This window comes from Oncorhynchus nerka, linkage group LG14 (genome assembly GCF_034236695.1).
Source record: "Oncorhynchus nerka isolate Pitt River linkage group LG14, Oner_Uvic_2.0, whole genome shotgun sequence".
NCBI lineage: Eukaryota > Metazoa > Chordata > Actinopteri > Salmoniformes > Salmonidae > Oncorhynchus > Oncorhynchus nerka.
In genome coordinates, this window is record NC_088409.1 from 11015704 (window position 1) to 11042246 (window position 26543).

Sequence of the window (26543 nt, forward strand, 5' to 3'; positions counted from 1 at the left end):
AACTAACCACACACCACATCAAACAAACACCCCATATTCTGTCTGTCTGTCTGTCTGTCTGGCTCTCTACCTCTCTCTGGCTCTGTACAGTAGAGATTCTTTATTATCCCTAAAATGCAATATGTCTCTCGTTCTCTGTGTCTCGCTCTCTGTGTCTCACTCTCTCTGTGTCTCTCTGTGTCTCTCTCTCGCTCTCTCTCTCTCTCTCTCTGTCTCTCTCTCTGTGTCTCTCTGTGTCTCTCTGTGTCTCTCTGTGTCTCTCTGTGTCTCTCTGTGTCTCTCTGTGTCTCTCTCTGTTTCTCTCTCTCAATTCAATTCAAGGGCTTTATTGGCATGGGAAACATGTGTTAACATTGCCAAAGCAAGTGAGGTAGACAACATACAAAGTGAATATATAAAGTGAAAAACAACAAAAATTAACAGTAAACATTACACATACAGAAGTTTCAAAACAGTAAAGACATTACAAATGTCATATTATATATATATATACAATGTACAAATAGTTAAAGGACACAAGATAAAATGAATAAGCATAAATATGGGTTGTATTTACAATGGTGTTTGTTCTTCACTGGTTGCCCTTTTCTCGTGGCAACAGGTCACAAATATTGCTGCTGTGATGGCACACTGTGGAATTTCACCCAAAAGATATGGGAGTTTTTCAAAATTGGATTTGTTTTAGAATTCTTTGTGGATCTGTGTAATCTGGGGGAAATATGTCTCTCTAATATGGTCATACATTGGGCAGGAGGTTAGGAAGTGCAGCTCAGTTTCCACCTCATTTTGTGGACAGTGAGCACATAGCCTGTCTTCTCTTGAGAGCCATGTCTGCCTACGGCGGCCTTTCTCAATAGCAAGGCTATGCTCACTGAGTCTGTACATAGTCAAAGCTTTCCTTAATTTTGGGTCAGTCACAGTGGTCAGGTATTCTGCTGCTGTGTACTCTCTGTGTAGGGCCAAATAGAATTCTAGTTTGCTCTGTTTTTTTGTTAATTCTTTCCAATGTGTTAAGTAATTATATTTTTGTTTTCTCATGATTTGGTTGGGTCTAATTGTGCTGTTGTCCTGGGGCTCTGTAGGGTGTGTTTGTGTTTGTGAACAGAGCCCCAGGACCAGCTTGCTTAGGGGACTCTTCTCCAGGTTCATCTCTCTGTAGGTGATGGCTTTGTTATGGAAGGTTTGTGAATCGCTTCCTTTTAGGTGGTTGTAGAATTTAACGGCTCTTTTCTGGATTTTGATAATTAGTGGGTATCGGCCTAATTCTGCTCTGCATGCATTATTTGGTGTTTTACGTTGTACACGGAGGATATTTTTGCAGAATTCTGTGTGCAGAGTCTCAATTTGGTGTTTGTCCCATTTTGTGAAGTCTTGGTTGGTGAGCGGACCCCAGACCTCACAACCATAAAGGGCAATGGGCTCTATGACTGATTCAAGTATTTTTAGCCAAATCCTAATTGGTATGTTGAAATGTATGTTTCTTTTGATGGCATAGAATGCCCTTCTTGCCTTGTCTCTCAGATCGTTCACAGCTTTGTGGAAGTTACCTGTGGCGCTGATGTTTAGGCCAAGATCTCTCTCTCTCTCTGTCTGTATCTCTATCTCTCTATCTCTCTCTTCTCTCTCTGTCTCTCTCTCTCTGTGCCTCTCTCTCTATCTGTGTCTCACTCTCTTTCTCTATCTGTCTGTCTCTCCCTGTCTGTCTCTCTATCTGTCTCTCTCTCAATTTCTGAATATTCAAGCTGTATTGGGACTTTTGGTTTGCCTCAATGACCTAGAAAATTATCTCAAGCTTCCTGTTATAAGATGTAACTTCTGCCAAGCTTGACATTATCTAATTTAGCAGATGTGTGTAGTGTGTAGTCTATTTTACCACAGTGTGTAATCTAACACAGAATGACCAGACCTCTACACTGTGTAATCTAACACAGAATGACCAGACCTCTACAGTGTGTAATCTAACACAGAATGACCAGACCTCTACAGTGTGTAGTCTAACACAGAATGACCAGACCTCCACAGTGTGTAGTGTAACACAGAATGACCAGACAGACCTCCACAGTGTGTAGTCTAACACAGAATGACCAGACCTCCACAGTGTGTAGTATAACACAGAATGACCAGACCTCCACAGTGTGTAGTGTAGACTGACAGAATGACCAACACAGAATGACCAGACCTCCACAGTGTGTAGTGTAACATGACCAGACAGAATGACCAGAATGACCAGACCTCCATAGTGTGTAGTAACACAGAATAACACAGTGTGTAATGACCAGACCAGACCTCCACAGTGTGTAGTCTAACACAGAATGACCAGACAGACCTCTACAGTGTGTAGTCTAACACAGAATGACCAGACAGTGTGTACCTCACAGAATGACCAGACCTAACACAGAATGACCAGACAGACCTCCACAGTGTGTAGTCTAACACAGAATGACCAGACAGACCTCCACAGTGTGTAGTATAACACAGAATGACCAGACCTCCACAGTGTGTAGTATAACACAGAATGACCAGACAGACCTCCACAGTGTGTAGTCTAACACAGAATGACCAGACAGACCTCCACAGTGTGTAGTCTAACACAGAATGACCAGACAGACCTCCACAGTGTGTAGTGTAACAGAATGACCAGACCTCCACAGTGTGTAGTGTAACACAGAATGACCAGACCTCCACAGTGTGTAGTATAACACAGAATGACCAGACAGACCTCTACAGTGTGTAGTATAACACAGAATGACCAGACCTCCACAGTGTGTAGTCTAACACAGAATGACCAGACAGACCTCCACAGTGTGTAGTATAACACAGAATGACCAGACCTCCACAGTGTGTAGTATAACACAGAATGCCCAGACTTCCTGTCTGTCTGAAAAACAGGGTAACATGACAAATGCTCACAGGAGTTGACATTCAGTCATAACACTCATAGACTATCTAGTAGTGAAAGTGTCCTGATGTTGAAGGGAAGTTGTTTTCTCCCTCAGCGTTCAGTTGTTGCTCATGTCTGACTGTAAAGGGAAGTTGTTTTCTCCCTCAGTGTTCAGTTGTTGCTCTTGTCTGACTGTAAAGGGAAGTTGTTTTCTCCCTCAGTGTTCAGTTGTTGCTCTTGTCTGACTGTAAAGGGAAGTTGTTTTCTCCCTCAGTGTTCAGTTGTTGCTCTTGTCTGACTGTAAAGGGAAGTTGTTTTCTCCCTCAGTGTTCAGTTGTTGCTCTTGTCTGACTGTAAGTTGTTGCTCAGGACTGTAAGTTGTTTTCTCCCTCAGTGTTCAGTTGTTGCTCTTGTCTGACTGTAAAGGGAAGTTGTTTTCTCCCTCAGCGTTCAGTTGTTGCTCTTGTCTGACTGTAAAGGGAAGTTGTTTTCTCCCTCAGTGTTCAGTTGTTGCTCTTGTCTGACTGTAAAGGGAAGTTGTTTTCTCCCTCAGTGTTCAGTTGTTGCTCTTGTCTGACTGTAAAGGGAAGTTGTTTTCTCCTCAGTGTTCAGTTGTTGCTCTTGTCTGACTGTAAAGGGAAGTTGTTTTCTCCCTCAGTGTTCAGTTGTTGCTCTTGTCTGACTGTAAAGGGAAGTTGTTTTCTCCCTCAGCGTTCAGTTGTTGCTCTTGTCTGACTGTAAAGGGAAGTTGTTTTCTCCCTCAGTGTTCAGTTGTTGCTCATGTCTGACTGTAAAGGGAAGTTGTTTTCTCCCTCAGTGTTCAGTTGTTGCTCTTGTCTGACTGTAAAGGGAAGTTGTTTTCTCCCTCAGCGTTCAGTTGTTGCTCTTGTCTGACTGTAAAGGGAAGTTGTTTTCTCCCTCAGCGTTCAGTTGTTGCTCTTGTCTGACTGTAAAGGGAAGTTGTTTTCTCCCTCAGTGTTCAGTTGTTGCTCTTGTCTGACTGTAAAGGGAAGTTGTTTTCTCCCTCAGTGTTCAGTTGTTGCTTGGACCGTTGATGTGTCACACTGTAATCAGTGCTGTGTACAGTTTGATGGAATCACTGTGTGTTTGGCAGGGAGCCTAGACTTCATTACGTCATGTCTCGTCTGTCTCTGTATCTGTATCTGTATCTGTGTCTGTGTCTGTCTCTGTCTGTGTCTCTGTGTCATGTCTCTGTCTGTGTCTCTGTGTCATGTCTCTGTGTCATGTCTCTGTGTGTTCCAGGACTTCAGGTGCTGCAGACCGTCCAGACCTCTGTGGTGCTCCAGCTCACCCTGCCTCCAGGCCAGGGACCCTGCAGCTCCTCCCTCCACTCCAGCCTGCAGACCTCTCTACTCCACGACATGAGGGCCAAGGGTCTCTGCAGCCTGCAGGTTGGTGTGTGTGTGTGTGTGTGTGTGTGTGTGTGTGTGCGTGTGCGTGTGTGTCTGTGTGTGTGTGTCCGAGTGTCTGCCATCTACTGTTGCAATAAACGATAGTGAAAACCATGTGTAACTTGCTTTGAATGGAAAGGTGCCTGCAGGAGATATTCCAGAACCTGAACTAATGCAAAACATATGTTCTTAGAAAACGCTCAACTCATTAACTACAGATGTATTCATAAACGCAGCCCTATAAACCCTCTAGAAAATATACATGTCTGATTTATTGATTTAATGATATGGACTTTATTGATTTGCATATGACTGTTTTGTACCACAGCTAGTTGTCTATAGTTGACTAAGGAAGTCTTGTCTGAGACAGAACTGTAGCGTAGAGCAGCTTGATGCACAAGGACCCCCACTGGACAGGACGCTGGTTGACTAGCTACAGATGTAGGATCTTCATTTGAGCCCGTTTGCTACAGCAGGAAAATAGTCTTCCAGCAACAGGAAATATTCATTGTTTTGTTGATTATAAGTATTGTGCAATTTTGTAATGGTTGATATCGTTTTCATAAAGGAAAATCAAGTCTGAAAGTGGGAATTACAAACTTCAGATGCCTTTTTAAACCTCAAATACTCTACAAATTTAAAATGTCCTGCGTTGCAGGAAAGTTCACCTGCAGCAGGGAGATCAAATTAAGATCCTACATCTGTACAGGTTGTCTGACTACTGTGATGTTCAGCTCTGTGTCAGTGTGTGATGAGTCTGTACAGGTTGTCTGACTACTGGGATGTTCAGCTCTGTGTCAGTGTGTGATGAGTCTGTACAGGTTGTCTGACTACTGGGATGTTCAGCTCTGTGTCAGTGTGTGATGAGTCTGTACAGGTTGTCTGACTACTGTGACGTTCAGCTCTGTGTCAGTGTGTGATGAGTCTGTACAGGTTGTCTGACTACTGTGTCTCTCCTGTTCTAGCTGACGTCAGTCTCTGTGTCAGTGTGTGATGAGTCTGTACAGGTTGTCTGACTACTGTGATGTTCAGCTCTGTGTCAGTGTGTGATGAGTCTGTACAGGTTGTCTGACTACTGGGATGTTCAGCTCTGTGTCAGTGTGTGATGAGTCTGTACAGGTTGTCTGACTACTGGGATGTTCAGCTCTGTGTCAGTGTGTGATGAGTCTGTACAGGTTGTCTGACTACTGGGATGTTCAGCTCTGTGCCAGTGTGTGATGAGTCTGTACAGGTTGTCTGACTACTGTGTCTCTCCTGTTCTAGCTGACGTCAGTCTCTGTGTCAGTGTGTGATGAGTCTGTACAGGTTGTCTGACTACTGTTCAGGTCAGCTGGAGGGCTTCTCTCAGACTTCCTGTGTCAGTTCTGCCTGACCTGCAGTCTGAGTACAGGTTTCAGAAATCTCAATGAAAAAGTCTACTGTCTCACACCCTTTAAATATGTCTCAAGACTCTGTGTCAGACTGTGTGTATGAGTCTGTACAGGTTGTCTGACTACTGGAACAACAGAAGATTTGTGGATTTGTTCAGTCTGTGTTTAGTGTGTGATGAGTCTGTACAGGTGTTGGATGGGCTGACTAGCCTGAGTGGTGATGACCCCTGTACAGCTTCTACTGTGACTCTGAACCCAGAGTCCGTCTCTGTGTCAGTGTGTGATGAGTCTGGCTACAGGTTGTCTGACTACTGTGTCTCTCCATTTCCCCTAGCTGACGTCCTGAACTCTGTGTCAGTGTATGATGAAAGTGCATCTGACTGATTTACTAAAGTCAGACTGTTGACAGAGTGAGGAATAACTCAGTGTTCAGGTCAGCTGGAGGGCTCTTCTCTCAGACCTTCCTGTCTCTGTTCTGCCTGACCTGCATGACGTCGGTAAGGAGCACAGACAACATTTCAGAAATATTTCTCAATGAAAAACAACAAATACTGTCTCACACCCTTTAAGTACGTCTCAAGACTAGTTTATACATTTTAAACTCTGACTTTGTGTGTATATTTTATTGGAGGTCGGCCAAAGTGCATTTTCATGTTTCATTTAATGGAACAACAGAAGTATTTGTGGATTTGAGTCATTAGTGATTTATCTGTTTCCAGATGTAGCGCTCAGTGAGGACAGGCTGTTGGATGGGCTGCTAGGCCTGATGGGTAGTGACCCCTACCGCTCTCTCTTGACCTCTGAACCCAGAGTCCTCTCTACCTCAGCACCCAACTTTGGCTGTTTCCATGGCTACCAGCGTGTTGGAACCGGATGTGGTACGTCCTTATTACATTTCCCCCTAAAACACAACCTGGCCTGAACTACTGTATATCAGTTCATATGAAATGAAAGTGCATACTGACTGATTTACTAAAGGTCACGACCCGGTTGACAGCATTATTAATAACTGAATGTATAACACACCCTCTCTTTTCTCTCTGTCCTCTCTTCCTCTTTTCTAAGGTCAGGACCGTGGTCCATCTCCCTAAGGCAGCTATACTGCTCAGCTCACCCAGTGTCTAGGACTCCCATCCTAAACACTCTCTCAGCTCACCCAGTGTTAGAGAGCTTTTTTCCCCTGTATATATTTACTAAGGTCTCTCTCTGGTCCCATCTCTCTAAACATAGGCAGCTATTTTGCTCAGCTCTCCCAGTGTTAGAGAGCACTCTTATTATAGATCTTTCTTTACTCCCCGTGCTTCCCTAAACATAGGCAGCTATACTGCTCAGCTCATTTAGAGAGCACTTTATTATGTAGATCATTCTTTACTAAGGTCTCCGTGGTCCCATCCATCTAGGCAGCTTCTGTTGCTCAGCTCTCTCAGTGTTAGAGAGCACTATTTTATCTCCCTGTATGATATTTACTAAGGTCGGACTCTCCCATCCCTCATAGCGCTCTACTGTTCTCAGCTCACCCAGTGTTAGAGAGCACTATTATTATGTAGATGTATGATATTTACTAAGGTCTAGGACCGTGGTCCCATCCCCTAAACATAGGCAGCTCTACTGTCTCAGCTCACCCAGTGTTAGAGAGCACTATTATTATGTAGATGTATGATATTTACTTTCTAGGACCGTGGTCCCATCCCTAAACATCTCCCTGTTGCTCTTTACTCCCCTTCTCCCTCTCCCCTATAGTGGTGTGTCCCATGTTAGGGCATGTTTTCCAGTGGAGGTTTACTGTTCTCCCTGTCCCCCTAAACAGGGCAGCTCCTAGCTCAAGACCAGTGTTAGGGAGCACTATTATTATGTACCATGTGTCCTACAGGCACGTCCACTAACGGTGCTTCCACTGCCACACAGTGTGAGTGAGGAGATGGGAGACATGGAACACGTTCCCTATTACCACTGGCTTTCTGTTGCTCAGCTCACCCAGTGTTAGAGAGCACTATTATTATGTAGATGTATGATATTTACTAAGGTCCAGGACCGTGGTCCCATCCCCTAAACATAGGCAGTAGATGTATGATATTTACTAAGGTCCAGGACCGTGGTCCCATCCCCTAAACATAGGCAGTAGATGTATGATATTTACTAAGGTCCAGGACCGTGGTCCCATCCCCTAAACATAGGCAGTAGATGTATGATATTTACTAAGGTCCAGGACCGTGGTCCCATCCCCTAAACATAGGCAGCTATACTGCTCAGCTCACCCAGTGTTAGAGAGCACTATTATTATGTAGATGTATGATATTTACTAAGGTCTAGGACCGTGGTCCTATCCCCTAAACATAGGCAGCTATACTGCTCAGCTCACCCAGTGTTAGAGAGCACTATTATTATGTAGATGTATATTTACTAAGGTCCAGGACCGTGGTCCCATCCCCTAAACATAGGCAGCTATACCTCTCAGCTCACCCAGTCTTAGAGAGTACTATTATTATGTAGATGTATGATATTTACTAAGGTCTAGGACCGTGGTCCCATCCCCTAAACATAGGCAGCTATACTGTTGCTCAGCTCACCCAGTGTTAGAGAGCACTATTATTATGTAGATGTATGATATTTACTAAGGTCCAGGACCGTGGTCCCATCCCCTAAACATAGGCAGCTTAACTGTTGCTCAGCTCACCCAGTGTTAGAGAGCACTATTATTATGTAGATGTATGATATTTACTAAGGTCCAGGACCGTGGTCCCATCCCCTAAACATAGGCAGCTATACTGCTCAGCTCACCCAGTGTTAGAGAGCACTATTATTATGTAGATGTATGATATTTACTAAGGTCCAGGACCGTGGTCCCATCCCCTAAACATAGGCAGCTTAACTGTTGCTCAGCTCACCCAGTGTTAGAGAGCACTATTATTATGTAGATGTATATTTACTAAGGTCTAGGACCGTGGTCCTATCCCCTAAACATAGGCAGCTTAACTGCTCAACTCACCACTGTTTTGTAATGTCCAGGTTTGACAGAGTGCCAGCTCAGTGGCCTGAGGTGTTCAGAGGGAGGGGACTTCCTGTCGGCCCAGCAGGACATCCAGACCAGGAGGTGGCGCTGTGTCACATCCAGCGGAGAACAGCTGGAGTGGACAACCACTGGCCAACCTCTGTCTGAGGGAGAATGTTCAGGTACTGTCTGGGTCAGCGTTTTAAGAACAAAGAGTATGTTGTATTGCTGCCCCAGAAAGTGAATGTATTGTCTCTGTGGACTGGACACAAACAAACAGTTTGAGCGTGAAGTTCTTAGTCAGGTGACTCAGGTCTATTGAAGTATTTTTTGTGGACCAGTGTTTTAACACATGGCTGAAACATCAACAGATACCTGAGTCACACTGTATGCGTCCCAAATGGAGCCATACTTCCTGTTTTGGCCAGGGACCATTGGGCTTTGGTCAAAAGTAGTGCACTGCGTAGGGTGCCAGTTGGACCACCTCCTGTGACTCAGGTTCTGTCCGAGGATCACTAGAGAGAGACTAAACAAAGGAATCATGTTCAACAATGTTATGAGGATTTGAATCACTGACAACTGAGGTTAAGAGTTTTGTGTGGGACCTCTACTTGTGCTGCTATGCTCTTAGTCAACAGTTCAGTTACAACCTTTCTTGAACTTTATTTCGCTTTCTTTCTTTTTTTACTAAAAGGAACTCGTATTACGTCAAGTGGTATATTTCTACATATTATATATACAGTACAGGAATGACTGAAGTGCTAAGAGCAATGTGACGTTGTTGTGTAAAGCAAGAGAAAAACACATTCAAAAACAAAAAAATGAATTTCTGAAGTTTGGCAATTTTTTTGTGAGTCAAGACACCTTCATTTGTTGTTGTTGTTGTGTATCCTAATATTTCCCTTTCTCCTTCTGCAGTTCTGGAGAGGTTTGAGACAGTTCCCAGATCAGCGTTTTCTCTAGCAGCAGAAGACTATGTCGTCCTCAGCTCAGAGACGTCAAACACGACCATGGAGAAACAACTCAGGACGTGTGTGTCAGGTGAGGTCACTGTGCAAGGTTACATTTACAAAAAAACAAGTTGTCGTCTTTCCACAATAAAAGGATGTGTCACAAATGGCACCCAATTCCCTGTAGTATGTGTGTGTTACTCACTACAGGCCTATGGACCCTAGTCAAAAGTCATACACTATATAGGGAATAGGGTGCAATTTCTGACTCACTACAAGTGTTTATATACCAAAACCACTAGTGTAAAACATTGGTTATGTTTGTGTCACTCCCCAGCTTGCGCCCAGGTCCAGACTTGTCTTTACGTCGTCCTTTACGCTGAAGAAGGACAACGTCACTGTGAACTCTACAGCACCGACGCCGCTAACATCCGATGCCAAACCTCTGAGCAAGTATGGGACGTCCACAATCTGTCTTTTTCTCCGTCCGCAATGTGGACCCGTCCCAAATGGGACCCACATTTCTTATATCGTGCTCTGTGGGCTCTGGTCAAAAGCAGTGATGGAAAAAGTACTCAAGTGTTATACTTGAGTCAAAGTGAAGATACCTTTTATAGAAAATAACTCAAGTCAAAGTGAAGATACCTTTTATAGAAAATAACTCAAGTCAAAGTGAAGATACCTTTTATAGAAAATAACTCAAGTCAAAGTGGAGATACCTTTATAGAAAATAACTCAAGTCAAAGTGGAGATACCTTTTATAGAAAATAACTCAAGTCAAAGTGGAGATACCTTTTATAGAAAATAACTCAAGTCAAAGTGGAGATACCTTTTATAGAAAATAACTCAAGTCAAAGTGAAGATACCTTTTATAGAAAATAACTCAAGTCAAAGTGGAGATACCTTTTATAGAAAATAACTCAAGTCAAAGTGGAAGATACCTTTTATAGAAAATAACTCAAGTCAAAGTGAAAGTCATCCATAATTTAATTTAAGTGCAGATACCGTAAAAAAAAAACTTAAGGAGTACTTTAAAGTGTTTTTAGTGAAGTACTTTACACCACTGGTCTAAAGCAGTGCTCTATAAAGGGTGTAGGGTGCTATTTGGGAAGCAACCTATGTCATGTTGGTGTGTTGTACACTGAGCTTTCATCAGGCATCACCTACACGGCAGGCTCTGGACCCCTGATTCACACTACAGGAGATAGAAGAGGGTTACAGGGTCATTAGCTGGCTCTGGACCCCTGATTCACACTACAGGAGATAGAAGAGGGTTACAGGGTCATTAGCTGGCTCTGGACCCCTGATTCACACTACAGGAGATAGAAGAGGGTTCTGGACCCCTGATTCACACTACAGGAGATAGAAGAGGGTTACAGGGTCATTAGGGCTCTGGACCCCTGATTCACACTACAGGAGATAGAAGAGGGTTACAGGGTCATTAGCTGGCTCTGGACCCCTGATTCACACTACAGGAGATAGAAGAGGGCTCTGGACCCCTGATTCACACTACAGGAGATAGAAGAGGGTTACAGGGTCATTAGCTGGCTCTGGACCCCTGATTCACACTACAGGAGATAGAAGAGGGCTCTGGACCCCTGATTCACACTACAGGAGATAGAAGAGGGTTACATGGTTATTAGGGCTCATCTAATCAAATGAGGAACATCACTATAATCTCTCAGAAATGTTTCTATCGTATTATATTCAATTATTCATTGCAGAACAAATCAACACACCAAATTGACATAGTAGGTTTGATGCTTTCGAAACTGTTTGGCTGTGACTGCTGTTTCCATTAGATATTGTTGGGTTGTGTGATAACTCTTTCAAGTGTCCCCTTTGCTTGTGATTCCCAGACCAAAGGGTTCCTGGGAAATGCAGGTGCTGATATGTTCCAGAACCTGAGCTGTTCTCTGAAGGTGAACGGGGCTGACAGACAGAACGTCACGGTCATCAGGAAGAAAGGTTCAGTATGAGCTTGTTTGTCCTCTTACAAAGTGACTCTGCTGAACTCCACAACGTCCATCCTGTTCTTTGTCCTCGTCTCTCACAACAGTCCATGAAGCCCTCTCTCTCTCTAGCTCCTCTCAATAGAATAAGGAATTCACCTACTGCACAATTAGACATGAATCTGTTTCATTCTGTCCTCCTCTCTCACAACAGTCCATGAATTCCTCTCTCTCTCTCTCTCTCTCTCACAACAGTCCATGAAGTCCTCTCTCTCTCTCATAACAGTCCATGAAGTCCTCTCTCTCTCACAACAGTCCATGAAGTCCTCTCTCTCTCTCTCTCAACAGTCCATGAAGTCCTCTCTCTCTCTCATAACAGTCCATGAAGTCCTCTCTCTCTCATAACAGTCCATGAAGTCCTCTCTCTCTCACAACAGTCCATGAAGTCCTCTCTCTCTCTCTCTCTCTCTAGCTCCTCTCAATAGAATAAGGAATTCACCTACTGCACAATTAGACATGAATCTGTTTCATTCTGTCCTCCTCTCTCACAACAGTCCATGAAGTCCTCTCTCTCTCTCACAACAGTCCATGAAGTCCTCTCTCTCTCACAACATTCCATGAAGTCCTCTCTCTCTCTCTCTCTCTCTCACAACAGTCCATGAAGTCCTCTCTCTCTCTCTCTCTCTAGCTCCTCTCAATAGAATAAGGAATTCACCTACTGCACAATCAGACATGAATCTGTTTCATTTTGTCCTGCTCTGAATGTAGCTGTGTTTCTCTACCAGACCATGAGAATCAGTCTCTCTCTGTATCACAGGTCATGAATTCACCACTAAGGCCCAGAAGACCTTTGAAAGGTTGAGTTTCCGTAAGGCCAGTTCTGGTGTGTACCGTACCGTGGTGTTTGCAGCTGAAGGAACCACTCTGACCGACGTCCATCGTTTCTGTCAGGACGAGTGTACCCAGAACACCTGCTGTGACGGCTTCATCCTCAACCAGAACGTTCTCAGCGGAGGTAAAAGCCTGTAGCCTGAGTGCCAGTCTGTGTGTGCTAACATGCCCAACTCCTTGTCATGCCAAGACATCAATGGAGTGGACAAGAGCACAAACGGACCGAGCTAAAAAGGCTGTGTCATATGTGAAGACAGCATCCAGAACCACATTGTGTGATGCTGTTACTAAGTGGTCATATGTGAAGGCAGCATCCAGAACCACATTGTGTGATGCTGTTACTAAGTGGTCATATGTGAAGACAGCATCCAGAACCACATTGTGTGATGCTGTTACTAAGTGGTCATATGTGAAGACAGCATCCAGAACCACATTGTGTGATGCTGTTACTAAGTGGTCATATGTGAAGACAGCATCCAGAACCACATTGTGTGATGCTGTTACTAAGTGGTCATATGTGAAGACAGCATCCAGAACCACATTGTGTGATGCTGTTACTAAGTGGTCATATGTGAAGACAGCATCCAGAACCACATTGTGTGATGCTGCTTAGTGAGGAAGCTCATACACTTATTGAATCTTAGCCCATTTCCAATAGGTTGGATATTTCATCAATAAGGCCTGAGGGGGTGTGGTATATGGCCAATATAACATGACTAATGGCTGTTTTTAATTATTATTTATTTAACCTTAGTTTAACTAGGCAAGTCAGTTAAGAACAAATTCTTATTTACAATGACGGCCTACCCCGGTCAAACCCGAACGATGCTGGGCCAATTGTGCGCCGCCCTATGGGACTGCCAATCACGGCTAGATGTGATACAGCCTGGATTCAAACCAGGGACTGTAGTGATGCATCTTGCACTGAGATGCAGTGCCTTAGACCGCGGCGTCACTCAGGGGCCCTAAGATACAGCCCTTAGACGTGGTATACAGTGCCTTGCGAAAGTATTCGGCCCCCTTGAACTTTGCGACCTTTTGCCACATTTCAGGCTTCAAACATAAAGATATAAAACTGTATTTTTTTGTGAAGAATCAACAACAAGTGGGACACAATCATGAAGTGGAACGACATTTATTGGATATTTCAAACTTTTTTAACAAATCAAAAACTGAAAAATTGGGCGTGCAAAATTATTCAGCCCCCTTAATTAAGTTAATACTTTGTAGCGCCACCTTTTGCTGCGATTACAGCTGTAAGTCGCTTGGGGTATGTCTCTATCAGTTTTGCACATCGAGAGACTGACATTTTATCCCATTCCTCCTTGCAAAACAGCTCGAGCTCAGTGAGGTTGGATGGAGAGCATTTGTGAACAGCAGTTTTCAGTTCTTTCCACAGATTCTCGATTGGATTCAGGTCTGGACTTTGACTTGGCCATTCTAACACCTGGATATGTTTATTTTTGAACCAGATTTTGCTTTATGTTTTGGATCATTGTCTTGTTGGAAGACAAATCTCCGTCCCAGTCTCAGGTCTTTTGCAGACTCGATCAGGTTTTCTTCCAGAATGGTCCTGTATTTGGCTCCATCCATCTTCCCATCAATTTTAACCATCTTCCCTGTCCCTGCTGAAGAAAAGCAGGCCCAAACCATGATGCTGCCACCACCATGTTTGACAGTGGGGATGATGTGTTCAGGGTGATGAGCTGTGTTGCTTTTACGCCAAACATAACGTTTTGCATTGTTGCCAAAAAGTTCAATTTTGGTTTCATCTGACCAGAGCACCTTCTTCAACATGTTTGGTGTGTCTCCCAGGTGGCTTGTGGCAAACTTTAAACAGCACTTTTTATGGATATCTTTAAGAAATGGCTTTCTTCTTGCCACTCTTCCATAAAGGCCAGATTTGTGCAATATACGACTGATTGTTGTCCTATGGACAGAGTCTCCCACCTCAGCTGTAGATCTCTGCAGTTCATCCAGAGTGATCATGGACCTCTTGGCTGCATCTCTGATCAGTCTTCTCCTTGTATGAGCTGAAAGTTTAGAGGGACGGCCAGGTCTTGGTAGATTTGCAGTGGTCTGATACTCCTTCCATTTCAATATTATCGCTTGCACAGTGCTCCTTGGGATGTTTAAAGCTTGGGAAATCGTTTTGTATCCAAATCCGGCTTTAAACTTCTTCACAACAGTATCTCGGACCTGCCTGGTGTGTTCCTTGTTCTTCATGATGCTCTCTGCGCTTTTAACGGACCTCTGAGACTATCACAGTGCAGGTGCATTTATACGGAGACTTGATTACACACAGGTGGATTGTATTTAGCATCATTAGTCATTTAGGTCAACATTGGATCATTCAGAGATCCTCACTGAACTTCTGGAGAGAGTTTGCTGCACTGAAAGTAAAGGGGCTGAATAATTTTGCACGCCCAATTTTTCAGTTTTTGATTTGTTAAAAAAGTTTGAAATATCCAATAAATGTCGTTCCACTTCATGATTGTGTCCCACTTGTTGTTGATTCTTCACAAAAAAATACAGTTTTACATCTTTATGTTTGAAGCCTGAAATGTGGCAAAAGGTCGCAAAGTTCAAGGGGGCCGAATACTTTCGCAAGGCACTGTATTGGCCATATATCACAAACTTCCCAGGTGCCTTATTGCTATTATAAACAGGTTTCCTACTTAATTAGAGCAGTACAAATAAACATTTTGTCATACCCATGATATATGGTCTAATATACCACGGCTTACAGCCAATCAGCATTCAGGGCTCGAACCACCCAGTTTATAAAAAACAATGCACATCCTGAACCAATGTAAATCTCAATATATTATATTTTATTATCATTGATGAGCAATTAAATTCTTCAAATCTCGCCCTCCTCTCTCTCTCTTTCTCCCTCTCTCTCTCTTTCTCTCTGTCTATCTGTCTCTCTTTCTCTCTCTCTCTCTCTCTTTCTCTCTCTCTGTCTCTCTGTCCGTCCAGGTACCATTATGTGTGGTCTGCTGAGCTACCCAGACATGTTGCTATGCAGTGAGACAGACTGGGACGTATCTGGCCTGGCCAAGGCGAACAGGATCTGTGGGGCTGGAGTCACCTACAATAAACTGCAGAAACAGTTCATCTTTAACTTTGGAGGACAAGACTTCTCCATCAGTAAGGATATCTACCTAGACTATTACCGTAACATTTAAGGACCGTTTCCCAGACACAGATTAAACCTATTCCTGGACTTAAAAGCTCAATTAAGGATCTCCATTGGAAATATTTTGGGGTCAAAGACTAGGCTGAAGCTGTGTCCAGGAAACCTGCCTGTACAGTATAGATGGAATAGATGATGATACTATACTCTAACTACAGTATGTGGTTATGAAGTGTTACTCTACTCTGTAACTAAGTGGTTATGAAGTGTTACTCTACTCTGTAACTAAGTGGTTATGAAGTGTTACTCTGTTACTAAGTGGTTATGAGGTGTTACTCTACTCTGTAACTAAGTGGTTATGAAGTGTTACTCTGTTACTAAGTGGTTATGAAGTGTTACTCTACTCTGTAACTAAGTGGTTATGAAGTGTTACTCTGTTACTAAGTGGTTATGAAGTGTTACTCTACTCTGTAACTAAGTGGTTATGAAGTGTTACTCTACTCTGTAACTAAGTGGTTATGAAGTGTTACTCTACTCTGTAACTAAGTGGTTATGAAGTGTTACTCTGTTACTAAGTGGTTATGAGGTGTTACTCTACTCTGTAACTAAGTGGTTATGAAGTGTTACTCTGTTACTAAGTGGTTATGAAGTGTTACTCTACTCTGTAACTAAGTGGTTATGAAGTGTTACTCTACTCTGTAACCAAGTGGTTATGAAGTGTTACTCTGTAACTAAGTGGTTATGAAGTGTTACTCTGTTACTAAGTGGTTATGAAGTGTTACTCTACTCTGTAACTAAGTGGTTATGAAGTGTTACTCTACTCTGTAACTAAGTGGTTATGAAGTGTTACTCTACTCTGTAACTAAGTGGTTATGAAGTGTTACTCTACTCTGTAACTAAGTGGTTATGAAGTGTTACTCTACTCTGTAACCAAGTGGTTATGAAGTGTTACTCTACTCTGTAACTAAGTGGTTATGAAGTGTTACTCTACTCTGTAACCAAGTGGTTATGAAGTGTTACTCTACTCTGTAACCAAGTGGTTATGAAGTGTTACTCTACTCTGTAACTAAGTGGTTATGAAGTGTTACTCTACTCTGTAACTAAGTGGTTATGAAGTGTTACTCTACTCTGTAACTAAGTGGTTATGAAGTGTTACTCTACTCTGTAACCAAGTGGTTATGAAGTGTTACTCTACTCTGTAACTAAGTGGTTATGAAGTGTTACTCTACTTTGTAACCAAGTGGTTATGAAGTGTTACTCTACTCTGTAACTAAGTGGTTATGAAGTGTTACTCTACTCTGTAACTAAGTGGTTATGAAGTGTTACTCTACTCTGTAACTAAGTGGTTATGAAGTGTTACTCTACTCTGTAACTAAGTGGTTATGAAGTGTTACTCTACTCTGTAACCAAGTGGTTATGAAGTGTTACTCTACTCTGTAACTAAGTGGTTATGAAGTGTTACTCTACTCTGTAACTAAGTGGTTATGAAGTGTTACTCTACTCTGTAACTAAGTGGTTATGAAGTGTTACTCTACTCTGTAACTAAGTGGTTATGAAGTGTTACTCTACTCTGTAACTAAGTGGTTATGAAGTGTTACTCTACTTTGTAACCAAGTGGTTATGAAGTGTTACTCTACTCTGTTACTAAGTGGTTATGAAGTGTTACTCTGTAACTAAGTGGTTATGAAGTGTTACTCTACTCTAACTGGTTATGAAGTGTTACTCTGTAACTAAGTGGTTATGAAGTGTTACTCTGTTACTGAGTTGTTATGAAGTGTTACTCTGTAACTAAGTGGTTATGAAGTGTTACTCTGTAACTGAGTGGTTATGAAGTGTTACTCTACTCTGTAACTAAGTGGTTATGAAGTGTTACTAAGTTGTTATGAAGTGTTACTCTTTAACTAAGTGGTTATGAAGTGTTACTCTACTCTGTAACTAAGTGGTTATGAAATGTTACTAAGTGGTTATGAAGTGTTACTCTGTAACTAAGTGGTTATGAAGTGTTACTCTGTTACTAAGTGGTTATGAAGTGTTACTCTGTAACTAAGTGGTTATGAAGTGTTACTCTGTTACTGAGTTGTTATGAAGTGTTACTCTACTCTGTAACTAAGTGGTTATGAAGTGTTACTCTACTGAGTTATGAAGTTTTACTCTACTCTGTAACTAAGTGGTTATGAAGTGTTACTCTGTAACTAAGTGGTTATGAAGTGTTACTCTCTAACTAAGTGGTTATGAAGTGTTACTAAGTTGTTATGAACTGTTACTCTCTAACTAAGTGGTTATGAAGTGTTACTCTGTAACTTAGTGGTTATGAAGTGTTACTCTGTAACTTAGTGGTTATGAAGTGTTACTATACTCTAACTGGTTATGAAGTGTTACTCTGTAAGTGGTTATGAAGTTTTACTCTACTCAGTAACTAAGTGTTTATGAAGTGTTACTCTGTAACTAAGTGTTTATGAAGTGTTACTCTGTAACTAAGTGGTTTATGAAGTGTTACTCTGTAACTAAGTGGTTATGAAGTGTTACTCTACTCAGTAACTAAGTGGTTATGAAGTGTTACTCTGTAACTAAGTGGTTATGAAGTGTTACTCTGTAACTAAGTGGTTATGAAGTGTTACTCTGTAACTAAGTGGTTATGAAGTGTTACTCTGTAACTAAGTGGTTATGAAGTGTTACTCTGTAACTAAGTGGTTATGAAGTGTTACTCTGTTACTAAGTGGTTATGAAGTGTTACTCTGTAACTAAGTGGTTATGAAGTGTTACTCTGTAACTAAGTGGTTATGAAGTGTTACTCTGTAACTAAGTGGTTATGAAGTGATGTAATGGTCAGTATGTTTCTCTCACAGCTGATACAGCTCTGCCAACATCAAGCAAGAACAAAACTGACTACCAGGCCACCATTATTGGGTTCCAAGGCATTTACCTCTGGAAAGGTATTGCACATTTAATTCCTTATGCAGATTTATAAACCAATGTACTTCTGAATAAACATTACTGTGTTGTCTTGACTTATCTTTCTCACATGCTAAAATGATCCATCTTTCAGAGTCTGACATGACCACTCGTCCCAAGACCTCCCCAGCCTGTAGCAGTGTCCTCCCACAACAAGCCCCCAGAGTCGTTCTGTCGGGTTAGTTTAGCCTTCTTAATTCTCCTATTACTAGGAGCCAAAACCTAAACCAACTGTTTGTTACGCTGTACCTCATCCTGTCCCGTCCCGTAGATGCAGTGAAGGAGACGTTTGTGGCCCTGGACAGCAGTGCTGTTGTTGTGGACTCTGAACGGGACATCCCCAGCCTGCAATACTGGATCTTTAAACATCAGTTCTCTGCACAGGAGGCTCAGCTGTGGTGTCTGAAACGTAGGATATATCAGCTTCATGGCTTGCCTTTTGCAAAAGCAATTCACCTTGAATCTCATACACTGAATATTTTAGTTGTTTCTCACTACTATCACATGGCCTTCATCTTTAGCACTTGTATAATGTGTGTTTCAGGTGTCCTCTGTGTGTTTCAGGTGTCCTCTGTGTGTTTCAGGTGTCCTCTGTGTGTTTCAGGTGTCCTCTGTGTGTTTCAGGTGTCCTCTGTGTGTTTCAGGTGCTCTCTGTGTGTTTCAGGTGTTCTCTGTGTGTTTCATGTGTCCTCTGTGTGTTTCATGTGTCCTCTGTGTGTTTCAGGTGTTCTCTGTGTGTTTCATGTGTCCTATGTGTGTTTTATGTGTCCTATGTGTGTTTTAGGTGTGTTACAGGTGTCCTCTGTGTGTTTATGTGTGTTTCAGGTGTCCTCTGTGTGTTTTAGGTGTGTTTCATGTGTCCTCTGTGTGTTTTAGGTGTGTTTCATGTGTCCTCTGTGTGTTTTAGGTGTGTTTCAGGTGTCCTCTGTGTGTTTTAGGTGTGTTTCATGTGTCCTCTGTGTGTTTTAGGTGTGTTTCAGGTGTTCTCTGTGTGTTTCAGGCTGTGAGGAGGAGGAGCTGTGCCACTTGGCTGATGTGAGAGATGAGAGCTCAGTGTACTTTACCTGTGCCCTGTACCCAGACACCCAGGTGTGTGGGGCCTACGACAAACCCCTGAGACAGGCCTGCAGCCCTGTGCTCCCCCAGCAACCCCACACCGCTCACACCAAGAAGGGTGAGTTTTTAACTCCAGCAACCCCACACCTCACACACCAAGAAGGGTGAGTCTTTAACTCCAGCAACCCCACACCTCACACACCAAGAAGGGTGAGTCTTTAACTCCAGCAACCCCACACCTCACACACCAAGAAGGGTGAGTTTTTAACTCCAGCAACCCCACACCTCACACACCAAGAAGGGTGAGTCCACAGAGTCCTATTGAAGCTCTATATATAATTCTACGGTAGAGGTATTTATACTGTACATATTGGTAAAGGGAGGTTACCCTGAAAGCAAATGAATGGTTAGTTTAAGAGCCTTCTATTTAAAACATTTAGACAAATTACACTACGGACTTGATATACTACACAAGTTATTATCAATCCAAACTGTTAACAATCATCTGAACATGAAGCCCAGCCATCACTAGTGTTGTCTTCCCTTCCTCACTCTACCTCATAATGACTGGCCCAGCCATCACTAGTGTTGTCTTCCCTTCCTCACTCTACCTCATAATGACTGGCCCAGCCATCACTAGTGTTGTCTTCCCTTCCCCCTTCCTCACTCACTACCCTCACATCACTAGTGTTGACTTCCCTTCCCCCACTCTACCAGCCATCACTAGTGTTACATTTACATTTACATTTAAGTCATTTTAGCAGTTGTCTTCCCTTCCTCCAGAGCCCAGCCATCACTAGTGTTGTCTTCCTTCCTCACTCTACCTCATAATGACTGACCCAGCCATCACTAGTGTTGTCTTCCCTTCCTCCTCTACTCATAATGACTGGCCCAGCCATCACTAGTGTTGTCTTCCCACTTCCCCTCCTCCCTCTACTTCATAATGACTGGCCCAGCCATCACTAGTGTTGTCTTCCCTTCCTCACTCTACCTCATAATGACTGGCCCAGCCATCACTAGTGTTGTCTTCCCTTCCTCCCTCTACTTCATAATGACTGGCCCAGCCATCACTAGTGTTGTCTTCCCTTCCTCACTCTACCTCATAATGACTGGCCCAGCCATCACTAGTGTTGTCTTCCCTTCCTCACTCTACCTCATAATGACTGGCCCAGCCATCACTAGTGTTGTCTTCCCTTCCTCCCTCTACTTCATAATGACTGGCCCAGCCATCACTAGTGTTGTCTTCCCTTCCTCCCTCTACCTCATAATGACTGGCCCAGCCATCACTAGTGTTGTCTTCCCTTCCTCACTCTACCTCATAATGACTGGCCCAGCCATCACTAGTGTTGTCTTCCCTTCCTCACTCTACCTCATAATGACTGGCCCAGCCATCACTAGTGTTGTCTTCCCTTCCTCCCTCTACCTTCTGGCCCAGCCATCACTAGTGTTGTCTTCCTTCCTCCTCTACTTCATAATGACTGACCCAGCCATCACTAGTGTTGTCTTCCCTTCCTCCCTCTACTTCATAATGACTGGCCCAGCCATCACTAGTGTTGTCTTCCCTTCCTCCCTCTACTTCATAATGACTGGCCCAGCCATCACTAGTGTTGTCTTCCCTTCCTCCCTCTACCTCATAATGACTGGCCCAGCCATCACTAGTGTTGTCTTCCCTTCCTCCCTCTACTTCATAATGACTGGCCCAGCCATCACTAGTGTTGTCTTCCCTTCCTCCCTCTACTTCATAATGACTGGCCCAGCCATCACTAGTGTTGTCTTCCCTTCCTCCCTCTACTTCATAATGACTGGCCCAGCCATCACTAGTGTTGTCTTCCCTTCCTCCCTCTACTTCATAATGACTGGCCCAGCCATCACTAGTGTTGTCTTCCCTTCCTCCCTCTACTTCATAATGACTGGAAGTTGGGAATCCCAGCCATCACTAGTGTTGTTTTGGTCTCCCTCTACTTCATAATGACAACCCAGCCATCACAAGTTGTCTTCCCTATACTTCATAATGACTGGCCCAGCCATCACTGTGTGTCTTCCCTTCCTCCCTCTACTTCATAATGACTGGCCCAGCCATCACTAGTGTTGTCTTCCCTTCTTCCCTCTATTTCATAATGACTGACCCAGCCATCACTAGTGTTGTCTTCCCTTCCTCCCTCTACCTCATAATGACTGGCCCAGCCATCACTAGTGTTGTCTTCCCTTCCTCCTCTACCTCATGAATGACTGGCCCAGCCATCACTAGTGTTGTCTTCCTTCCTCCCTCTACTTCATAATGACTGACAGCCATCACTAGTGTTGTCTTCCCTTCCTCCCTCTACTTCATAATGACTGGCCCAGCCATCACTAGTGTTGTCTTCCCTTCCTCCCTCTACTTCATAATGACTGGCCCAGCCATCACTAGTGTTGTCTTCCCTTCCTCAAGACCTCATAAAACTGGCCCAGACTAGTGTTGTCTTCCCTTCCTCACTCTACCTCATAATGACTGGCCCAGCCATCACTAGTGTTACATTTACATTTACATTTAAGTCATTTAGCAGACGCTCTTATCCAGAGCGACTTACAAATTGTCTTCCCTTCCTCCCTCTACTTCATAATGACTGGCCCAGCCATCACTAGTGTTGTCTTCCCTTCCTCACTCTACCTCATAATGACTGACCCAGCCATCACTAGTGTTGTCTTCCCTTCCTCCCTCTACCTCATAATGACTGGCCCAGCCATCACTAGTGTTGTCTTCCACCTCACTCTAGATAATGACTGACCCAGCCATCACTAGTGTTGTCTTCCACTTCCTCACTCCACCTCATAATGACTGGCCCAGCCATCACTAGTGTTGTCTTCCCAGAGTCCCTCTACTTCATAATGACTGACCCAGCCATCACTAGTGTTGTCTTCCCTTCCTCCCTCTACTTCATAATGACTGAGCAGCCATCACTAGTGTTGTCTTCCCTTCCTCCCTCTACTTCATAATGACTGGCCCAGCCATCACTAGTGAGCACCCTTCCTCCCTCTACCTCATAGCACCACTGGCCCAGCCATCACTAGTGTTGTCTTCCCTTCCTCCTCTACTTCACCAATGACAGACCCAGCCATCACTAGTGTTGTCTTCCCTTCCTCCCTCTACTTCATAATGACTGGCCCAGCCATCACTAGTGTTGTCTTCCCTTCCTCCCTCTACTTCATAATGACTGGCCCAGCCATCACTAGTGTTGTCTTCCCTTCCTCCCTCTACCTCATAATGACTGGCCCAGCCATCACTAGTGTTGTCTTCCCTTCCTCCCTCTACTTCATAATGACTGGCCCAGCCATCACTAGTGTTGTCTTCCCTCCTCCCTCTACTTCATAATGACTTGAGCCAGCCATCACTAGTGTTGTCTTCCCTTCCTCCCTCTACTTCATAATGACTGGCCCAGCCATCACTAGTGTTGTCTTCCCTTCCTCCCTCTACTTCATAATGACTGGCCCAGCCATCACTAGTGTTGTCTTCCCTTCTTCCCTCTACTTCATAATGACTGACCCAGCCATCACTAGTGTTGTCTTCCCTTCCTCCCTCTACCTCATAATGACTGGCCCAGCCATCACTAGTGTTGTCTTCCCTTCCTCCCTCTACCTCATAATGACTGGCCCAGCCATCACTAGTGTTGTCTTCCCTTCCTCCCTCTACTTCATAATGACTGACCCAGCCATCACTAGTGTTGTCTTCCCTTCCTCCCTCTACTTCATAATGACTGGCCCAGCCATCACTAGTGTTGTCTTCCCTTCCTCCCTCTACTTCATAATGACTGGCCCAGCCATCACTAGTGTTGTCTTCCTTCCTCCCTACCTCATAATGACTGGCCCAGCCATCACTAGTGTTGTCTTCACCTCATAATGACTGGCCCAGCCATCACTAGTGTTGTCTTCCCTTCCTCCCTCTACTTCATAATGACTGACCCAGCCATCACTAGTGTTGTCTTCCCTTCCTCCCTCTACTTCATAATGACTGACCCAGCCATCACTAGTGTTGTCTTCCCTTCCTCCCTCTACTTCATAATGACTGACCCAGCCATCACTAGTGTTGTCTTCCCAGAGCCTCCCACTACTTCATAATGACTGACCCAGCCATCACTAGTGTTGTCTTCCCTTCTCCCTCTACTTCATAATGACTGACCCAGCCATCACTAGTGTTGTCTTCCCTTCCTCCCTCTACTTCATAATGACTGACCCAGCCATCACTAGTGTTGTCTTCCCCTTCCTCCCTCTACTTCATAATGACTGACCCAGCCATCACTAGTGTTGTCTTCCCTTCCTCCCTCTACTTCATAATGACTGGCCCAGCCATCACTAGTGTTGTCTTCCCTTCCTCCCTCTACTTCACCAATGACTGGCCCAGCCATCACTAGAGTTGTCTTCCCTTCCTCCCTCTACTTCATAATGACCCCAGCCATCACTAGAGTTGTCTTCCCTCTACCACTAACAGAGCACCACTGATCACTAGTGTTGTCTTCCCTACTTCATAATGACTGGCCCAGCCATCACTAGTGTTGTCTTCCCTTCCTCCCTCTACTTCATAATGACTGAGCCATCACTAGACTTCCCTCCTCCCTCTACTTCATAAGACTGGCCCAGCCATCACTAGTGTTGTCTTCCCTTCCTCCCTCTACTTCATAATGACTGGCCCAGCCATCACTAGTGTTGTCTTCCCTCAGACTTCATAATGACAGAGCCAGCCATCACTAGTGTTGTCTTCCCTGACTTCATAATGACTGGCCCAGCCATCACTAGTGTTGTGTACCACTGACCCAGAGCAGTCTTCCCTTCCTCCCTCTACTTCATAATGACTGGCCCAGCCATCACTAGTGTTGTCTTCCCTTCCTCTACTTCATAATGACTGGCCCTAGCCATCACTAGTGTTGTCTTCATAATGACTGGCCCAGCCATCACTAGTGTTGTCTTCCCTTCCTCCCTCTACTTCATAATGACTGGCCCAGCCATCACTAGTGTTGTCTTCCCTTCCTCCCTCTACTTCATAATGACTGGCCCAGCCATCACTAGTGTTGTCTTCCCCTCCTCCCTCTACTTCATAATGACTGGCCCAGCCATCACTAGTGTTGTCTTCCCTTCCTCCCTCTACTTCATAATGACTGGCCCAGCCATCACTAGTGTTGTCTTCCCCTCCTCCCTCTACTTCATAATGACTGACCCAGCCATCACTAGTGTTGTCTTCCCTTCCTCCCTCTACTTCATAATGACTGGCCCAGCCATCACTAGTGTTGTCTTCCCCTCCTCCCTCTACTTCATAATGACTGACCCAGCCATCACTAGTGTTGTCTTCCCTTCCTCCCTCTACTTCATAATGACTGGCCCAGCCATCACTAGTGTTGTCTTCCCTTCCTCCCTCTACTTCATAAGATCTGGCCCAGCCATCACTAGTGTTGTCTTCCCTTCCTCCCTCTACTTCATAATGACTGGCCCAGCCATCACTAGTGTTGTCTTCCCTTCCTCCCTCTACTTCATAATGACTGGCCCAGCCATCACTAGTGTTGTCTTCCCTTCCTCCCTCTACTTCATAATGACTGGCCCAGCCATCACTAGTGTTGTCTTCCCTTCCTCCCTCTACTTCATAATGACTGATGAAGTTGGGAATCCCAGCAGCCTCGCTGTTTGTGATTCTAGGCTTGTTTTGGTCTTGTTCCTAGCAACAGGTCAACAAGGCTGTATATCAGAAGTTAGGACGACTGCCACTGCTTGGCTCTGGGCGACTCCCAAAATGGCACCCTATTCCCTATATAGAGCACTACTTTTGACCAGGGCTCAGGGATACTGTCTCTTGCTTTTATCTCTCAGCTTGTGTGAATTGGCAAGAGGTTTAAAACTAACAAAAGACAGTTTTGAAGGTTTCCTGTCTGTGTTTATATGCGTAGTGCATACCACTGACAGAGTACCACTGACAGAGTACCACTGACAGAGTACCACTGACTGAGTACCACTGACAGAGTACCACTGACAGAGTACCACTGACTGAGTACCACTGACAGAGTACCACTGACAGAGCACCACTGACAGAGCACCACTGACAGAGCACCACTGACAGAGCACCACTGACAGAGCACCACTGACAGAGCACCACTGACAGAGCACCACTGACAGAGCACCACTGACAGAGTACCACTGACAGAGTACCACTGACAGAGTACCACTGACAGAGTACCACTGACAGAGCACCACTGACAGAGCACCACTGACAGAGCACCACTGACAGAGCACCACTGACAGAGCACCACTGACAGAGCACCACTGACAGAGCACCACTGACAGAGCACCACTGACAGAGCACCACTGACAGAGCACCACTGACAGAGCAGAGCACCACTGACAGAGCAGAGCACCACTGACAGAGCAGAGCACCACTGACAGAGCAGAGCACCACTGACAGAGCACCACTGACAGACCACTGACTTTCCACTGACAGAGCACCACTGACAGAGCACCACTGACAGAGCACCACTGACAGAGCAGATGAGCACCACTGACAGAGCACCACTGACAGAGCACCACTGACAGAGCACCACTGACAGAGCACCACTGACAGAGCACCACTGACAGGCACCACTGACAGAGCACCACTGACAGAGTACCACTGACAGAGCACCACTGACAGAGCAGACAGAGCACCACTGACAGATGACAGAGCACCACTGACAGAGCAGACAGAGCACCACTGACTGAGCAGAGCACCACTGAACACAGACAGAGCACCACTGACAGAGCACCACTGACAGAGCACCACTGACAGAGCACCACTGACAGAGCACCACTGACAGAGCACCACTGACAGAGCAGAGTACCACTGACAGAGCAGAGTACCACTGACAGAGCAGAGTACCACTGACAGAGCAGAGCACCACTGACAGAGCAGAGCACCACTGACAGAGCACCACTGACAGAGCACCACTGACAGAGCACCAC

At 44.5% G+C, this 26543-nt stretch overlaps 1 protein-coding gene across 1 annotated transcript in view; it reads left to right on the forward strand.

The window, feature by feature from the left end:
* Positions 1 to 26543, forward strand: part of tg (thyroglobulin) — a 127600-nt gene that overhangs the window by 38727 nt on the left and 62330 nt on the right. Inside the window, exons 21-33 of the mRNA XM_065027139.1 lie at positions 4145 to 4293; positions 6085 to 6160; positions 6383 to 6541; positions 8670 to 8834; positions 9571 to 9693; positions 9940 to 10055; positions 11462 to 11570; positions 12372 to 12569; positions 15428 to 15598; positions 18431 to 18517; positions 18631 to 18714; positions 18808 to 18945; positions 19537 to 19710. Coding sequence (XP_064883211.1) covers positions 4145 to 4293; positions 6085 to 6160; positions 6383 to 6541; positions 8670 to 8834; positions 9571 to 9693; positions 9940 to 10055; positions 11462 to 11570; positions 12372 to 12569; positions 15428 to 15598; positions 18431 to 18517; positions 18631 to 18714; positions 18808 to 18945; positions 19537 to 19710 — 1749 coding nt within the window. The remainder of the gene's footprint in view (positions 1 to 4144; positions 4294 to 6084; positions 6161 to 6382; positions 6542 to 8669; positions 8835 to 9570; positions 9694 to 9939; positions 10056 to 11461; positions 11571 to 12371; positions 12570 to 15427; positions 15599 to 18430; positions 18518 to 18630; positions 18715 to 18807; positions 18946 to 19536; positions 19711 to 26543) is intronic.